At 40.5% G+C, this 13413-nt stretch overlaps 1 protein-coding gene across 1 annotated transcript; it reads left to right on the plus strand.

The window, feature by feature from the left end:
- The first annotated feature begins 11137 nt into the window (after window positions 1-11137).
- Window positions 11138-12112, plus strand: LOC140523930 (olfactory receptor 5V1-like). Its single transcript, XM_072638493.1, has one exon. The coding sequence runs from the start codon at window positions 11138-11140 to the stop codon at window positions 12110-12112; it is 975 nt and encodes a 324-aa protein (XP_072494594.1).
- Window positions 12113-13413: the final 1301 nt, after the last annotated feature.

Raw genomic sequence — 13413 nt, forward strand, 5'->3', positions numbered from 1 at the left:
TTTTAGAGTTCACAACCAAGAATAACATTTTTCTGAATGAGAACTTCCCTTAACCATTATTATCAAACACTGAAAGGGTTTGAAAATCAGCTTTTGCTACTGAGTTGATGTTAATGAATGCAGCATAAAACTATAATGAAAAATAGCGCTTATTTCTGAAGTAGTAAAGTCAATTTGGTGATAACTACTATTGTTTGAATCACAAGTAATGTCAAGCTGCTTTATACAATTTTCATCTGTCAGAAGTTAAAACAAGAAGTAAGATATCCACTCCCATACACATTTGTAGCAGATGTATTCTGTAAGCCCAAACTATGGTTCCAGCAACATTTTGTAGACCTTGCTGCAAATACAAAAGAAATTCCCATACATAATTAATCTGCAATGTAATGACATGATGAGGCAAATGTCAAAAGAACAATTTGATAGTTCTATAATGCTTTCCAAGTGGTAAATAGCCTCAATTAAAATTATATACTCACGGATAGACATCAGTATCTTAATACCTGTCTATGTAAAGACATTTTCAGAGATGAAATACATAAAATCCCATTACAGATCAGCATTAACAAATGAACATTTGTAATCAATTTTGATCATAGAAAACACTAACTTTGAATCACAACTAAATGAAATACTATCCCCCATACACAAAAAAGAATTCCATTCTTCTCATTTGTAGACCTGTATTACAAAAAAGCTGTACCCAATTATTATTTTTGTATTTTGAATTTTCTCCTTAAAAATTCATGGAAATTTTTTTCTCTCATGTTATGTAAGTTGTTCAGTCTTTTTTTTTAGCCGTGTCTGACTCTTCATGACCCCATTTGGGGTTTTCTTAGCAGTGATACTGTAGGGCTTGCCATTTTCTTTTCCAGCTCATTTTACAGATGAGGAAACTGAGGCAAAGTGAAATGACTTGCCCAAGGTCACACAGCTGAGACCAGATTTGGACTCAGGAGTCAGTATTACATCCACTGCATCATCAAGCTGCCCTGTTACATAAGTACCTTCATAATAGCCTCAGTTTTGCTTCTTGGCTCACAAAGCCTAACATATTTACAATTTGGTTCTTTAGAGAAAAAAATAAACTGTCTAGTCCTGATCTAGCTTAAGAAAGTATCAATAATGCAGATTAACCTTCAAAATATGTGTGCACACATTTTTTCTTCTTGGAGAGTCCAGTTGTTAACATTTACTAGCAAACTCCTTTAAACATTGGTTGAGCTCAGGCAGGGTGCAGTAGAAGAGTCAAGGAATGAAGTTATCCCCAGACTTCGACGTGGTAACAGTAGGCAAATAACAGTGATGATGATAACTAGCATTTATATAGCACTTTAGGGTTTGAAAGTGTTTTATATCCATGATCTAATGGGCCTTGCCCTTGTATTCTTTTTCACTATGCATGTGTGTTTGCATATGTATACACATACTGTATCTATACAAACATTATGTATAATTATATATTAGATATGTATAGTCGTGTCGCATACATGACCAATACAATTCAGAAAAACAAATACTGAAGAAGATATAATAAATGAAAACTTCTTGGAACAAAGCACCAAAAAGAATATTACTTAAGTTAAAATGTTGATTGTGGTGCTGGAGTAGGGAGGCAAGATTTTGAATAACCCATTTATCTGGCTGAGGAAAGGGCAAAGTCAAATATCTGGGGAAGTACAGACAAAGAAAGAGAAATCAACAATTTAAGTTAATTCAAGGAACTTTGAGGAGGTGATAATCAGAAGTGAGAAGGAAAGCTTGTGGAAAGTGATGAGCGTCAAATTAATATAAGGAAAGTTAATCTCTGGGACAAAACACTAACTTGAAAGGAGATAAAAATCAAGAGGTAAAAAATAAATAAAAGATGTAAATTCAATAATTATAACCATACATGTACCTGAATTTTAAAATCTAATAAAAAGAAAGAGAATGGATAGGAAAACAAAGCCTAGAAATTTGTTGCATATAGATAACACATCTGAAAAAGCTAAATATGGAATGAAAATGGGAGACTGAAACAAAATTGACCATGCATCAGATGATTCCAAACAGGTATTAGCTGTAATCACACTATGGCAAATCAAAAATGAAAACTGATGTTGTCAAGAGGGATGAATGAGAAAATATATTATGCTTAAAGGCTCCATGGACAATGAAACTATGGTCACTATTAAGTGCATTTGAACAAAATAATATACAAGATCTAAATTCATAAAAGTAAACAGAATTGCAAACAATTGTGCAAGATTGCAACATGTCTTACAGAGCAGGATAAATCTAACAGAAAGAAGACTACTGCCATCTTCTGAATGGGAACACTAAAGAAAATACATATTCTTAGCATATCTTGGGACCTTTACAAAAGTAGATAATAGACACAGAAAAATTATTAATATAAAAAGCAGAAATAGGAAGCATACCCTTTTAGACCACAATGCAATAAAAAGTAATAATACAGGAAACAAAAGCCAAACACTGAGACTTAATAATATCCTGAATGAATAGATCAAAGCACAAATCACAGTAATAATTAATGACTGTGTTAAAGAGAACAGTAATAATGATACAATATGCTATAAGTTTTAGGAGGCACATAAAGCATTGGCTAAAAACCTTGCTAACAAACCTGAAAAAGAGAAGATTTAATGAATAAATTAATAAATAAAAAACCTAGAGCATCAACAAACACAAACTACACACAAACAACTCAAAGAGAAAAGAGATAAAATGAAAAAAATACTGTAGAAATTATTTTTTTTTAAAGCTGAGAGCTGATTCTCTGAGAATATTGATAAAATCAACTAACCTTTAATCAGGCAGTTTTTGTTTAAAAAAGCAAATTACCAAAATTGAAGACAAAGAATGAATTTGCAAAAGGAAATGAAATTATTAGAACCAACTATTGGCTCTTCTTTATCTCTACATATATATACTAACAAAAAGTTTTTTCAAAAGGTGGTATAAAGTTTTTATAGAGTAACAAAAGCTAACTCAGTTGAAGGTTTTTGCTTTTTTAATCTTCATTTACAGGTCAGTGAGGGGTCTTGCTAAGCCCCACAGCCCAGTGGGTCCACTCCAGCTGGATGGTTGCAGTTCCCACAATGCCCTGTAGCTTCTCTTGAAGGCCCCTCTCCTTGGGCCACCAGCCTGCCCTCCCTGCAAATGCTTTTCTGAACTTCAGCTTCTCCTGATTCCAGATCCTTCTCTCCCCATCCCCTGCCCCTCCTGTAGCTGGTGGAAGCCCTCTGAGAAGGGCCTGATTCCCTGGACCTCTCTATTCTCCTCTGGGCAGTCTCGCCCACACTCACATGACCTGGGCAGATGGGCATCCCCTCTTTCCCCAGTCTTGGACCACGTGGCCCGCCTCCCACCTGCACACGCTTAGTTCTCCTAGTTGGGACCTCGCTTCTCTTTTCAGATCTGGGGTCTGGGCCCTGGGGAGGAGAAGGAGGAAGGTGGTCTGAGGGCACCTCCTGCTTCTTCCTCTTCTCACTTCCCCCTTCCAGGTCAGGACCTATCACCTGCCACGTGTCCGAGGAGGTCAGGCTGCTAGATCTTGTGTTATCCTGATTGTATTTCCACAATACTTGAATTGTTTCTTTCTAGCTGCCTGCAGTATTTTCTCCTTGACCTGGGAACTCTGGAATTTGGCCACAATGTTCCTAGGAGTTTCTCTTTTTGGATCTCTTTCAGGCGGTGTTCTGTGGATTCCTTGAATATTTATTTTGCCCTCTGGTTCTAGAATCTCAGGGCAGTTTTCCTTGATAATTTCATGAAAGATGATGTCTAGGCTCTTCTTTTGATCATGGCTTTCAGGTAGTCCCATAATTTTTAAATTGTCTCTCCTGGATCTATTTTCCAGGTCAGTTGTTTTTCCAATGAGATATTTCACATTATCTTCCATTTTTCCATTCTTCTCGCTTTGTTCTGTGATTTCTTGCTTTCTCATAAAGTCCTTAGCCTCCATCTGTGCCATTCTAATTTTGAAAGAACTATTTTCTTCAGTGAGCTTTTGAATCTCCTTTTCCATTTGGCTAATTCTGCTTTTGAAAGCATTCTTCTCCTCATTGGCTTTTTGAACCTCTTTTGCCAATTGAGTTAGGCTAGTTTTCAAGGTGTTATTTTCTTCAACATTTTTTTGGGTCTCCTTTAGCAGGGAGCGGATCTGCTGTTCATGCTTTGACTTCATGTCTCTCATTTCTCTTTCCAGCTTTTCCTCTACCTCTCTAACTTGATTTTCAAAATTCTTTTTGAGCTCTTCCATGGCCTGAGCCCATTGGGTGGGCTGGGACACAGAAGCCTTGATTTCTGTGTCTTTGCCTGATGGTAAGCATTGTTCTTCCTCATCAGAAAGGAAGGGAGGAAATGCCTGTTCACCAAGAAAGTAACCTTCTATAGTCTTATTTCTTTTCCCTTTTCTGGGCATTTTCCCAGCCAGTGACTTGACCTCTGAATATTCTCCTCACACCCACCTCACCTCCTGATCCTCCCAGCCAGCGTTTGGGGTCTGAGATTCAAATGCTGCTTCCAGCCTTAGGGCTTTTGGCGGGGGCAGGGCTGCTATTCAGTGTGAGATTAAGTTCAGGTGCTGAGGTTGGGGCAGGGCCACCTCTCAGGCTCAGTTCCCTCAGGGGGTTTATGCACAGACCTTCCACAATGGATCCAGGCTCCTGCCCCCTTGGGGAGCCCTGGTCTGCAGCCACCTCTCAGCTTCTACCTCCTGGGGGGGCCTGAGTTATGGGGGCACCCCACTTCCCTCTCAACCCGCCAAAGAGACTCTCTCACCAACCCCCATCACCTGTGGGTGGAGGGACTTGTGCAGCTGCTGGAGATCCTGTCCCTGAATCCTGCTTGGATCTGTACCTCTCGGTGCCGAGGCCACGGCAGGTTTGGGCTGGGCTCCGCATCTGCAGCACTATGGACCTTTGCGAGAGGTTTGCAGGTCCCTCTGTGGGTGGAGGGACCCGCGTGGCTCCTGGAGATCCCGTTCCCTGAAGCCCACTTGGATCTTTTCCTCTCAGTGCCGCGACCGCGGCAGGGCTGCACTCAGCTCCCAGTCCCGGCGCCCAGTCCGCAGAGCGAAAGACCCCCCACGAGAGGTTTGCAGGTCTCTCTGGAACAGAAATCTCCCTCTCTCCAATGTTCCGTGGCCTCTGGGTGCAGAATTCGCCGTGAGTTACTTCCCTGTAGCCATTCTATGGGTTGTGGGTTCGGAGCTATGTGTATGTGCATCTTTCTACTCTGCCATCTTGGCTCCGCCCCCCAAACATGTTCATTCTATGTAGAAAGACCTAGAGGAATTGGAGAAGTCCAAATTCTAACCTATTGCTTACATTCCCTCCTTTGAGACTACCTCCTGGATCCTAAATTTAGTAACTGTTTAGTAACACTTTTCCTTTGTAGGTTTGTGTATTACTAGATGGGTCTGTATTCTGTCTTATATCATACTTAACATGCCTTAAAACTAGAATATTGGTTCAAAGAATAAAACATTAAAAAATAAATACACAAAGGCACAAACAACAGAGGTGAGGCAATTTCAACTTATATAGGTACCCAAAAATGAAGAGACAAAAAAATGCTCTAAGAGGGAATGACAGATTTAACAGCTGTCCTGCTCTGGACTTCACAAATTAAACTAAGAGGGACACCCAGAGCACATCTTAAAAATTTTAGGAAACCTCTGAAGACCTACAAGAACTGCTCCACCAACAAGCTCTTAGCTCGTCAGCTTTACTGATGTATAGCTATTTTAATCAGTTTTCATTGTGCATGTCTAGAACTTTTTCTGTTAAAAGAAAGCTTTGATTCTTCTAATCAAAGAGAAATTTAGTCTGTTGGCTCTCTCTGTGTATGAAATAGGCTTGTTCCTAATACGCAGTTCTTGATGTCTCCCAACTGTTCTTCACTTTTCAGTGCAGTTACAAGAAGTTTCTCTGACAAAATGGAATAAAGTTGTTCCCTTCATTGGACTCTCTTGCTCCCATTTATTATCATTGAGGTAGATAAGTATTCAGTGGACAAAGCACTGGACCTGGAGTTAGGAAGATCTGAGGTCAAATGTAGACTCAGATACTTTTTTAGCTTTCTCTCTGCAGAAAAGAGGTAGCACAGCTGCTTCAATAAGTCAGAAGATCAAGTAAGTCATTTAATTACACCTACCTTTCAGATTTGTTCAGAGGATAAAAAAAAGATACCAGTATAGAACTCTGCAAACCTTAAAATGCTATGTAAATTCTACTTATTATTTTTATTAATAGGTCTGGCTATTCTGTGCCACTCAGAATTTGCTGTCATTGCCCTCCATGGCTGCATTGGCTTTTTCTCCATCTCTCTGCCTATTTCAATTCTTACACAACCCTAAACTCAATTCAAATGCCAACTTCCCTAGGAAACCTTCACTTATCTCCCTGGTAACCAATAATCCTTTCTCCTTAGACCTCAAATAACACTATGTTTGAATAAATCTCTCTAACATAAATTTATATTATAGAAAATAGATTTTTCCAGTGACAGTCACAGGGGGAATCTCTCTCAGTCATTACTTGCAAGATTCATGCTAGAGTCTTCCTTAATAGGCTGATCCTTCACCTGGAAGCTGGTCATCTACCTGAGAGCCAGTGTGGCTTCAGAAAGGGCCTAGGAACACTTGATAAGGGGTTTGGGGCCCGACAACTCCAGGAAAAATTCTAGGAGCAGAACAGAGGTCTATACACAATGTTTGTCAATCTGACAATGGCCTTTGATACTGTCAGTCACAAGGGCTTATGGAAAATTATGTCAAAATATGGTTGCCTGAAGTAGTTCATTAGTCCTGTATGTCAATTTCATGACAGCATGCTTGCCCACATTCTGGATAATGGATAATGCTCTCGTGCCTTCCCAGTCACCAATGGAATGAAACAGGACTGTATACTTGTTCCCATGCTTTTTAGCATGATGCTTTCAGCCACACTGTCAAACACCTTCAATGAGCATGAACACAAAATCAAGGTCAGCTACCACATTGATGGTAAATTGATCAATTAGAAAACACTACAAGCCAAGGCTAAGGTGGGAGTGTTGGGTCATGACTTTTGTTCACAGATGGTTGTGCACCCAATGCCACCTCCAAAGCCTAGATACAACAAAGTATGGATCAGTTCTCTGCTGCTTGTGCTCATTTTCTCCTAACAGCACCAAGAAAAAGCAGGTACTCAACCAGCCAGCACCACACCATCCATCCATGGAACCATCTATTACAACAAATGGAGAAGTTTTGAATAATGTGCATAAGTTCACTTACCTTGGCAATATACTTTCCCGGGATATACACATTGGTAATGAGGTTGATGCATGCATTGCTGGAGCTAGCTCAGTTTTTAGGAGGCTTTAAAGGAATGTGTGGAAGAGAAGAAGTATTAGATTGACTACAAAAGTGAAGATCTATGGAGCCATTTTGTTGACCTCGTTGTATGCCGGTGAAACTTGGACAGCATGCCAGCACTATGTCAGGAAACTGAATCACCTTCATTTGAATTGTCTTAGAAAAATTCTAAAGATCACGTGGCAGGAACAGGTACCAGAAACTGAGGTCCTTCCTCAAACTAAACTGCCAAGCATTCAAACTATTTTCAGAGAGAGCAACTCCAATGGGCTGGCCACATTGTTCAAATGTCAAAAAGACTATTTTATGGAGAACTAGCATGAGGCAGGCAATCACATGGTAGACAGAAGAAACGATACAAGGACATTCTCATAGTCTCTCTCAAGAACTTTAGATTTGATTGTGTGACATGGGAGACACTGCCACAGGACTGCTCAGCATGGCGTACCCACATCAGAAAGGGTGCTATACTCTATGAGCAAAGTAGAATTGAGACAGCACAAAGGAAATGTAGGATAGGCAGATTTGGAGTATAGACCTCAAATGTTCACACGTACTAACTGTGCTCAGTCCGTGGTAGAGCATTTCAAGCTTGTACTGCTCTGATCAGCCACAGTCATACACATTGAAACTTGACTTTATCATAGTGTCATTTTGGTCCTCTTCGAGAAAGAAGGACAACAACCAGACCATTGCTCAAATGATAATTTTCTCTAAGAAGAAAGGAATAGCATAGCCCCTCCAATAGGCCTCAAGAGTAATGAGAGCAGCATAGGGCCTGAAGATGCCTAAAACCAAGCAGCTGAGTCCCTCAACTCAGTCAGTAAAGCAGCCTTTCCAGAGATATCACCAGAGGACAGGGGCATTTCACAGGAGCAAAGAGCAGGGTCAGATGCACTGTTTGTCCATGCCATGTCTGCGCCATCCACAGATGCTCCCCTTGTGTTTTCTCTGTCCATACATATGCCTTACCTATATGCCTGTCCATTCACACTCTGACATATGCCCTCTTTCCCACAGGTAATGTGGGAGGGTGTCCCCTGGGACAGACTGCCTGGGAAGACTCTGGTCACTTATTTTGTTGTGCTTTTGAATTCTATGTCCTTTGCTTTGAACTAATGTTTCCTTTGGCTAGTAAAAACAAAAAACAAACAAACAAAACAACCAAAAACACATCAAGAAAGATTCGTGAACTCTGATTTTGAGTGAACATTAACCAACATGCATGGTATGCCTCCAACCTGGGAATCATGGGAGTTCGCTGGTGAAGAAGAGCCCCAGGCACCAAATGTGTATGTACAGAGTAGATTGTAAGGTCCATGAGGGCAGGGACCTCTGTCAGTACATAGTTTAGTGTAGAGACAGTAGATACTTAACATCTTTAAATTGAATTGAAGTTTCAAATGCCAGCTTTATTTAGTAAATGAAGCTCAGAAATGTTGACAAAGAAGCAATGCTGGAAAGGCTCCAGAAAGATGATTCTCAGGGTCCCTTTGCTCTTAAACGTTCTATGAGCCTCTGACCCTGGGGAAAAGGAAAGTCTCATTGTTTGAGGCGCTAAAGAGGAGCTAGTCCAGAGACTCAAGAAAATAACCACAGGGAATAAAGCCTGCTCTGGCCTCTAGGGATTGACCAGGTAAATAGGAAATAATCTGGTTTATAACTTGAATTTTTCAGGCTGATGTACCTGATCTCACAGAGGAGTAACCCCTGAAGCAAGGTAAGAGTTTAGAGCAGCCAGCAGAGGAGGACCTGAAAAGCTGAAGTCCTCTCACTGCAGACAGAGGAGCAGCAGCTCACTGCCACAGGCTGATTCCACCTCTGTTCTCAAGACTAAAGCAGGAGCTTTTCAGTTATGCTCATGAAATTAATTTTCTTCCCACTCAAGAACCCTCAACTTTTCTTTTCTGTTTTACACCTAGTTTCTTTCACCTATATGCTTTGGGTTTTTTTTAAGAAGAAAATTCCAAAGCAGGAGGTCAGTCATACTTCTTTGATTGACATGAAACATCTCAATTTTTTTCTGAGTTTCCTAAAATCATTTAATTCATTATCCTAGGGAATCCATGGGCAAAACAATGTTCTCACCATGGGTGAAACCCAGGAGTCATCAGGGCAATCAAATTTATTTTCAGCAGGACTTCTATGAGCAAAAGACATATGGTTAGTTTTTAATTGATTGTTTTATTTTAACATTTTAATTTAATTTTAATTGAAAAAAAATTAATCAGTTCAACAAAATACCATTGTATTGCCATTGTGGATGGTAGAGCAGAATGTTGATATCACTAGATCAGTGCATTAGACAGATGAGGCTTCCCAGCATGAAGGCTGCTTTGAAGGGAGCAGAGAACAGGAAGTCTACTTTGGGACTGCTACAGTAATGCAGGCAGGAACTTGGTGGTGAGGGACCATGGCGGCCATGGTAACAGCAGGGAGAATACGAAGGACAGATGTGAGGGACATTTCAGAAGGGAAGGGATAGGATTTGTTTCCCAAATAACCTAGGAGAGAACAGAAGATTTAACAAAGATAGCTACTGGCTGCAGTTCCCATTGATCTACCATTGATCTTGAGTCAATAATCCCATTAAACCAGCAGCTCCAGTCACAAGTTTGTTGGTGAACATGCTCTTCTTGTGTAGGCCTACTACCCTGGTCTACTTCTCTCCCCAAGCCTGTAGGAATACGGCTTTTTCAGAGGTCTATAAAGGACACAGAAGGTATGTTTAGAAAGGCAGAAATCCTAAGACAATGTGATAACTAAACAATTACAATAGATAACATTTGTACATTTATACACTGCCCAGAACCGTGCTAATCACTTTATAAACATCATCTCATTTCATCTTCACAGCCAATCAGCAAAGGAAATGCTTTTATTTCCCCTAATTTACAGTTGAAAAGAGAGACAAAGAATAAGTCACTTCCCCAGGTCGCCTCCTTGATTTCGCTCTTCCTTTCCCTCTCCTACTTTCTGCTCTGATGACTGCTCCCCTGTAGATCACCTTTCCTCACTCTTCTGCCTCCCTTCCCTCAGAGTGTTTGCCACCGTTGCCCCTACGAAAATGAGTTTTGAAGACACTGGAGATCTTTAGCCTTGAGAAGAGATTTATGGGGGACATGTGTGTTAGTTCTTGTTCCAGTGTCCCCAATAATGCCAACCAGGTATTCATGTCACCTTGGGGCCCCATCTAGGGGGCCCCGGGAACATGTGATCCACCTCAGGCACCTAGGTAACCTTGCGAGTATAAGGTTGACCTGAAGTCAGGTAGATCAGACCTCATATTTGACCTCAGATGCTTAGTAGCTTTGTGACCTTAGGGTCACAGAAAATTGTCAAGAAAGAAAGCAGTACAATGGGACTGTCTTTCTTTTTTGTTTTTGTATCCTCAGTGCTTAGCACAGTACTTGGCACATGGTAGGCACTTAAGAAATGCTTTATTTATAACATATGACTTAAATAATGTCACACCAGCAGAGTCTTTGTTTAGAATAGCAGTCAGTCAATCAGTGAGCTCAGTGCAGAGAGGTCAGTGAATATTAGTGAAGCAATGTAGTCAGAGAGAACTCCAAATTCATGAGTTGAGAAGAAGTCTAGTTTCCTTTCTTGGGTGACTATCCTTTGGTATTCATATGAATATGAGTTCGTCCATCTTCGTCCTTCCTGCTCTCTCTCTGTTCTGTGTGGAGTGAAGTGAGGTAAGGTAGAGGAAGGGGTCAACTCCTCCTTCAAACAATGATATCTTCTATTTTCATTTCAGCTATGAAACACATTAAGGAAAGGAGAAACCAAACAGTTGTCACTGAATTCATCTTCCTGGGGTTTTCCAACCACCCACAACTGCAAGGATTGCTCTTCCTGATATTTTTGGTTATATACCTGCTAACTATTCTAGGGAACCTTCTCATATTAACAGCAATCAGAATCAATCCTGTTCTTCATACTCCTATGTACTATTTCCTCAGCAACTTGTCCTTCCTGGACATCTGCTACACCTCCACCACTGTCCCCATCATGCTGGTAAACTTTTTCCAAGAGAAGAAGACCATTACCTATGAAGGCTGCCTGTCTCAGGTCTTTTTCCTTGTTACTTTTTCAGGTTGTGAGTGTGTCCTGTTGGCTGCTATGGCTTATGACAGATTTATAGCCATTTGTCACCCATTACGTTACCCAGTTCTCATGAGCAAGAGGGTCTGTGCCTACTTAGCAGCTGGGTGCTGGTTGAGTGGGTTAGTGAATTCTCTGACACACATATGCCTCACTGTAACTCTCAATTTGTGTGGTCCTAACCAAATTAGTCATTTTCTCTGTGATATCCCCCTACTCCTGAAGCTCTCCTGCTCAGATACTTCAGTCAATGCCATTGCAGTCTATGTATCCAGTGCCACCTTTGGTGTGAGCACATGCCTCTTCACTGCTGTGACCTACATGCTCATAATCTCTGCCATCTTGAAAATCCAGTCTACTCAAGGGCGGAAAAAAGCCTTCTCCACCTGTGCCTCTCACCTCACTGTGGTGGTCATCTACTATGGAACCATAAACTTCAACTATGATCAGCCCAGGTCAGGGTACTCCCTAGATGTAATCATCCTTGCCTCTGTCCTCTTCTGTATTGTTACCCCCATGTTAAATCCTATCATCTATAGCCTGAGAAACAAGGAAGTCAAAGGTGCTTTGAGGAAACTATGTCAAGGTTGTATTTTACCCAATGATTCCACTGTTCAAATCAATTCTTAACCTGAAGTCTATGAACTTGGTTTAAAAAAATATTAACTATTTTCAATATAATTAGCTTCCTTTATAATCCTATGTATTTTATACATTTAACAACTTTATTCTCCACCATCACAATGCCCTTTTCTTTCCATTCTCCATTTTTATCTTCAATCTTTACCTATTTACTGGATGCTTCCTTAGTGCCAACAAACATGCCCCATTTCTCTTCACCTGCACAAAAACCTCTACCACCCCATGGCTATTGTCTCTATCAGCTCATATCTCTTCTCCTTTGTGGCTAGACTGCTTAAGAATACCATCTAAAACCATTTCCTCCATTTCCTTTCTTTTTCAATCTCTCTAAAGTCATCTGCTTTCTGATCTCATCATTCAACTGAAATTGTTCTCTCCAAAGTTATCTATGATCCCCTTATTGCTGAATCTAATAGCCTTTTCTCAGTCCTCATCTGCAGACTTTGCCAGTGTTGATGACCCTCTTCTCAATACTTTCTTCTTTCTAGGTTTTCCTGACACTATCCTGTCCCAGTACTTCTCCTACCTAGGTGATCATTGCTTCTCTGTCTCCTTTGCTAGACTGTTATTTAGGTCATGCTCACTTACCTATGTTTTCCCTTTTCTCTGTATGTTATTTCACTTGGTAATTTCATCAGTTTTTATGGATTCAATTATCATTTCTCTGCTGATGAAACTCAAATCTACTTTTCTGGCACTAAACCTCTCTGCTGGCCTCCAGTCTTGTATGTCCAAGTACCTCTTAGATATCCTAAACTGAATGTCCCATAGCCATCTTAAACTCAACATGTCCAAAACCAAACTTAGCTTTCCCCCAAATCCTCCCTTCTTTCTAAATTCTCTTTACTATTGATGGTACCCCTATCCTACTGGTCCCCAGGATCACAATCTTTGTGTCATTAATGACTCCTTACTCTTGCTGCCCATATCTAATCTATTTCCAAGACTGAAGATGTTCCCATCATAACATCTTTTGCATATGTTCATTCTCTCCTCTGGCTCTATAACCTTACTGATGCCAGACTCTTACCATCTTATGTCTGTACTATTCCAAAGTTTGATGAGTGATCCCTCTTTACTCCAGTCTATTCTTTACTTAGATAAAGTGATCTGCCTAAAGCACAGGTCTGATCATCTCACTCCCCTACTCAACAAACTCCAGTGGCTCCCTATCATATCAAGGATCAAATATAAAATGCTGTGCTACTCAAAGCCCTTCATAACCTACTTCTGCTCACCTTTAGTCATTTTGTTTTGCTTTATTTATTTTTAATTTTGGAATAAAACAA

The sequence above is a fragment of the Notamacropus eugenii genome, chromosome 2 (assembly GCF_028372415.1).
Source record: "Notamacropus eugenii isolate mMacEug1 chromosome 2, mMacEug1.pri_v2, whole genome shotgun sequence".
Lineage (NCBI taxonomy): Eukaryota > Metazoa > Chordata > Mammalia > Diprotodontia > Macropodidae > Notamacropus > Notamacropus eugenii.

Coding starts and splice junctions, on each gene's coding strand:
- LOC140523930 (XM_072638493.1), top strand. CDS start 11,138: ATGAAACACATTAAGGAAAGGAGAAACCAAACAGTTGTCACTGAATTC.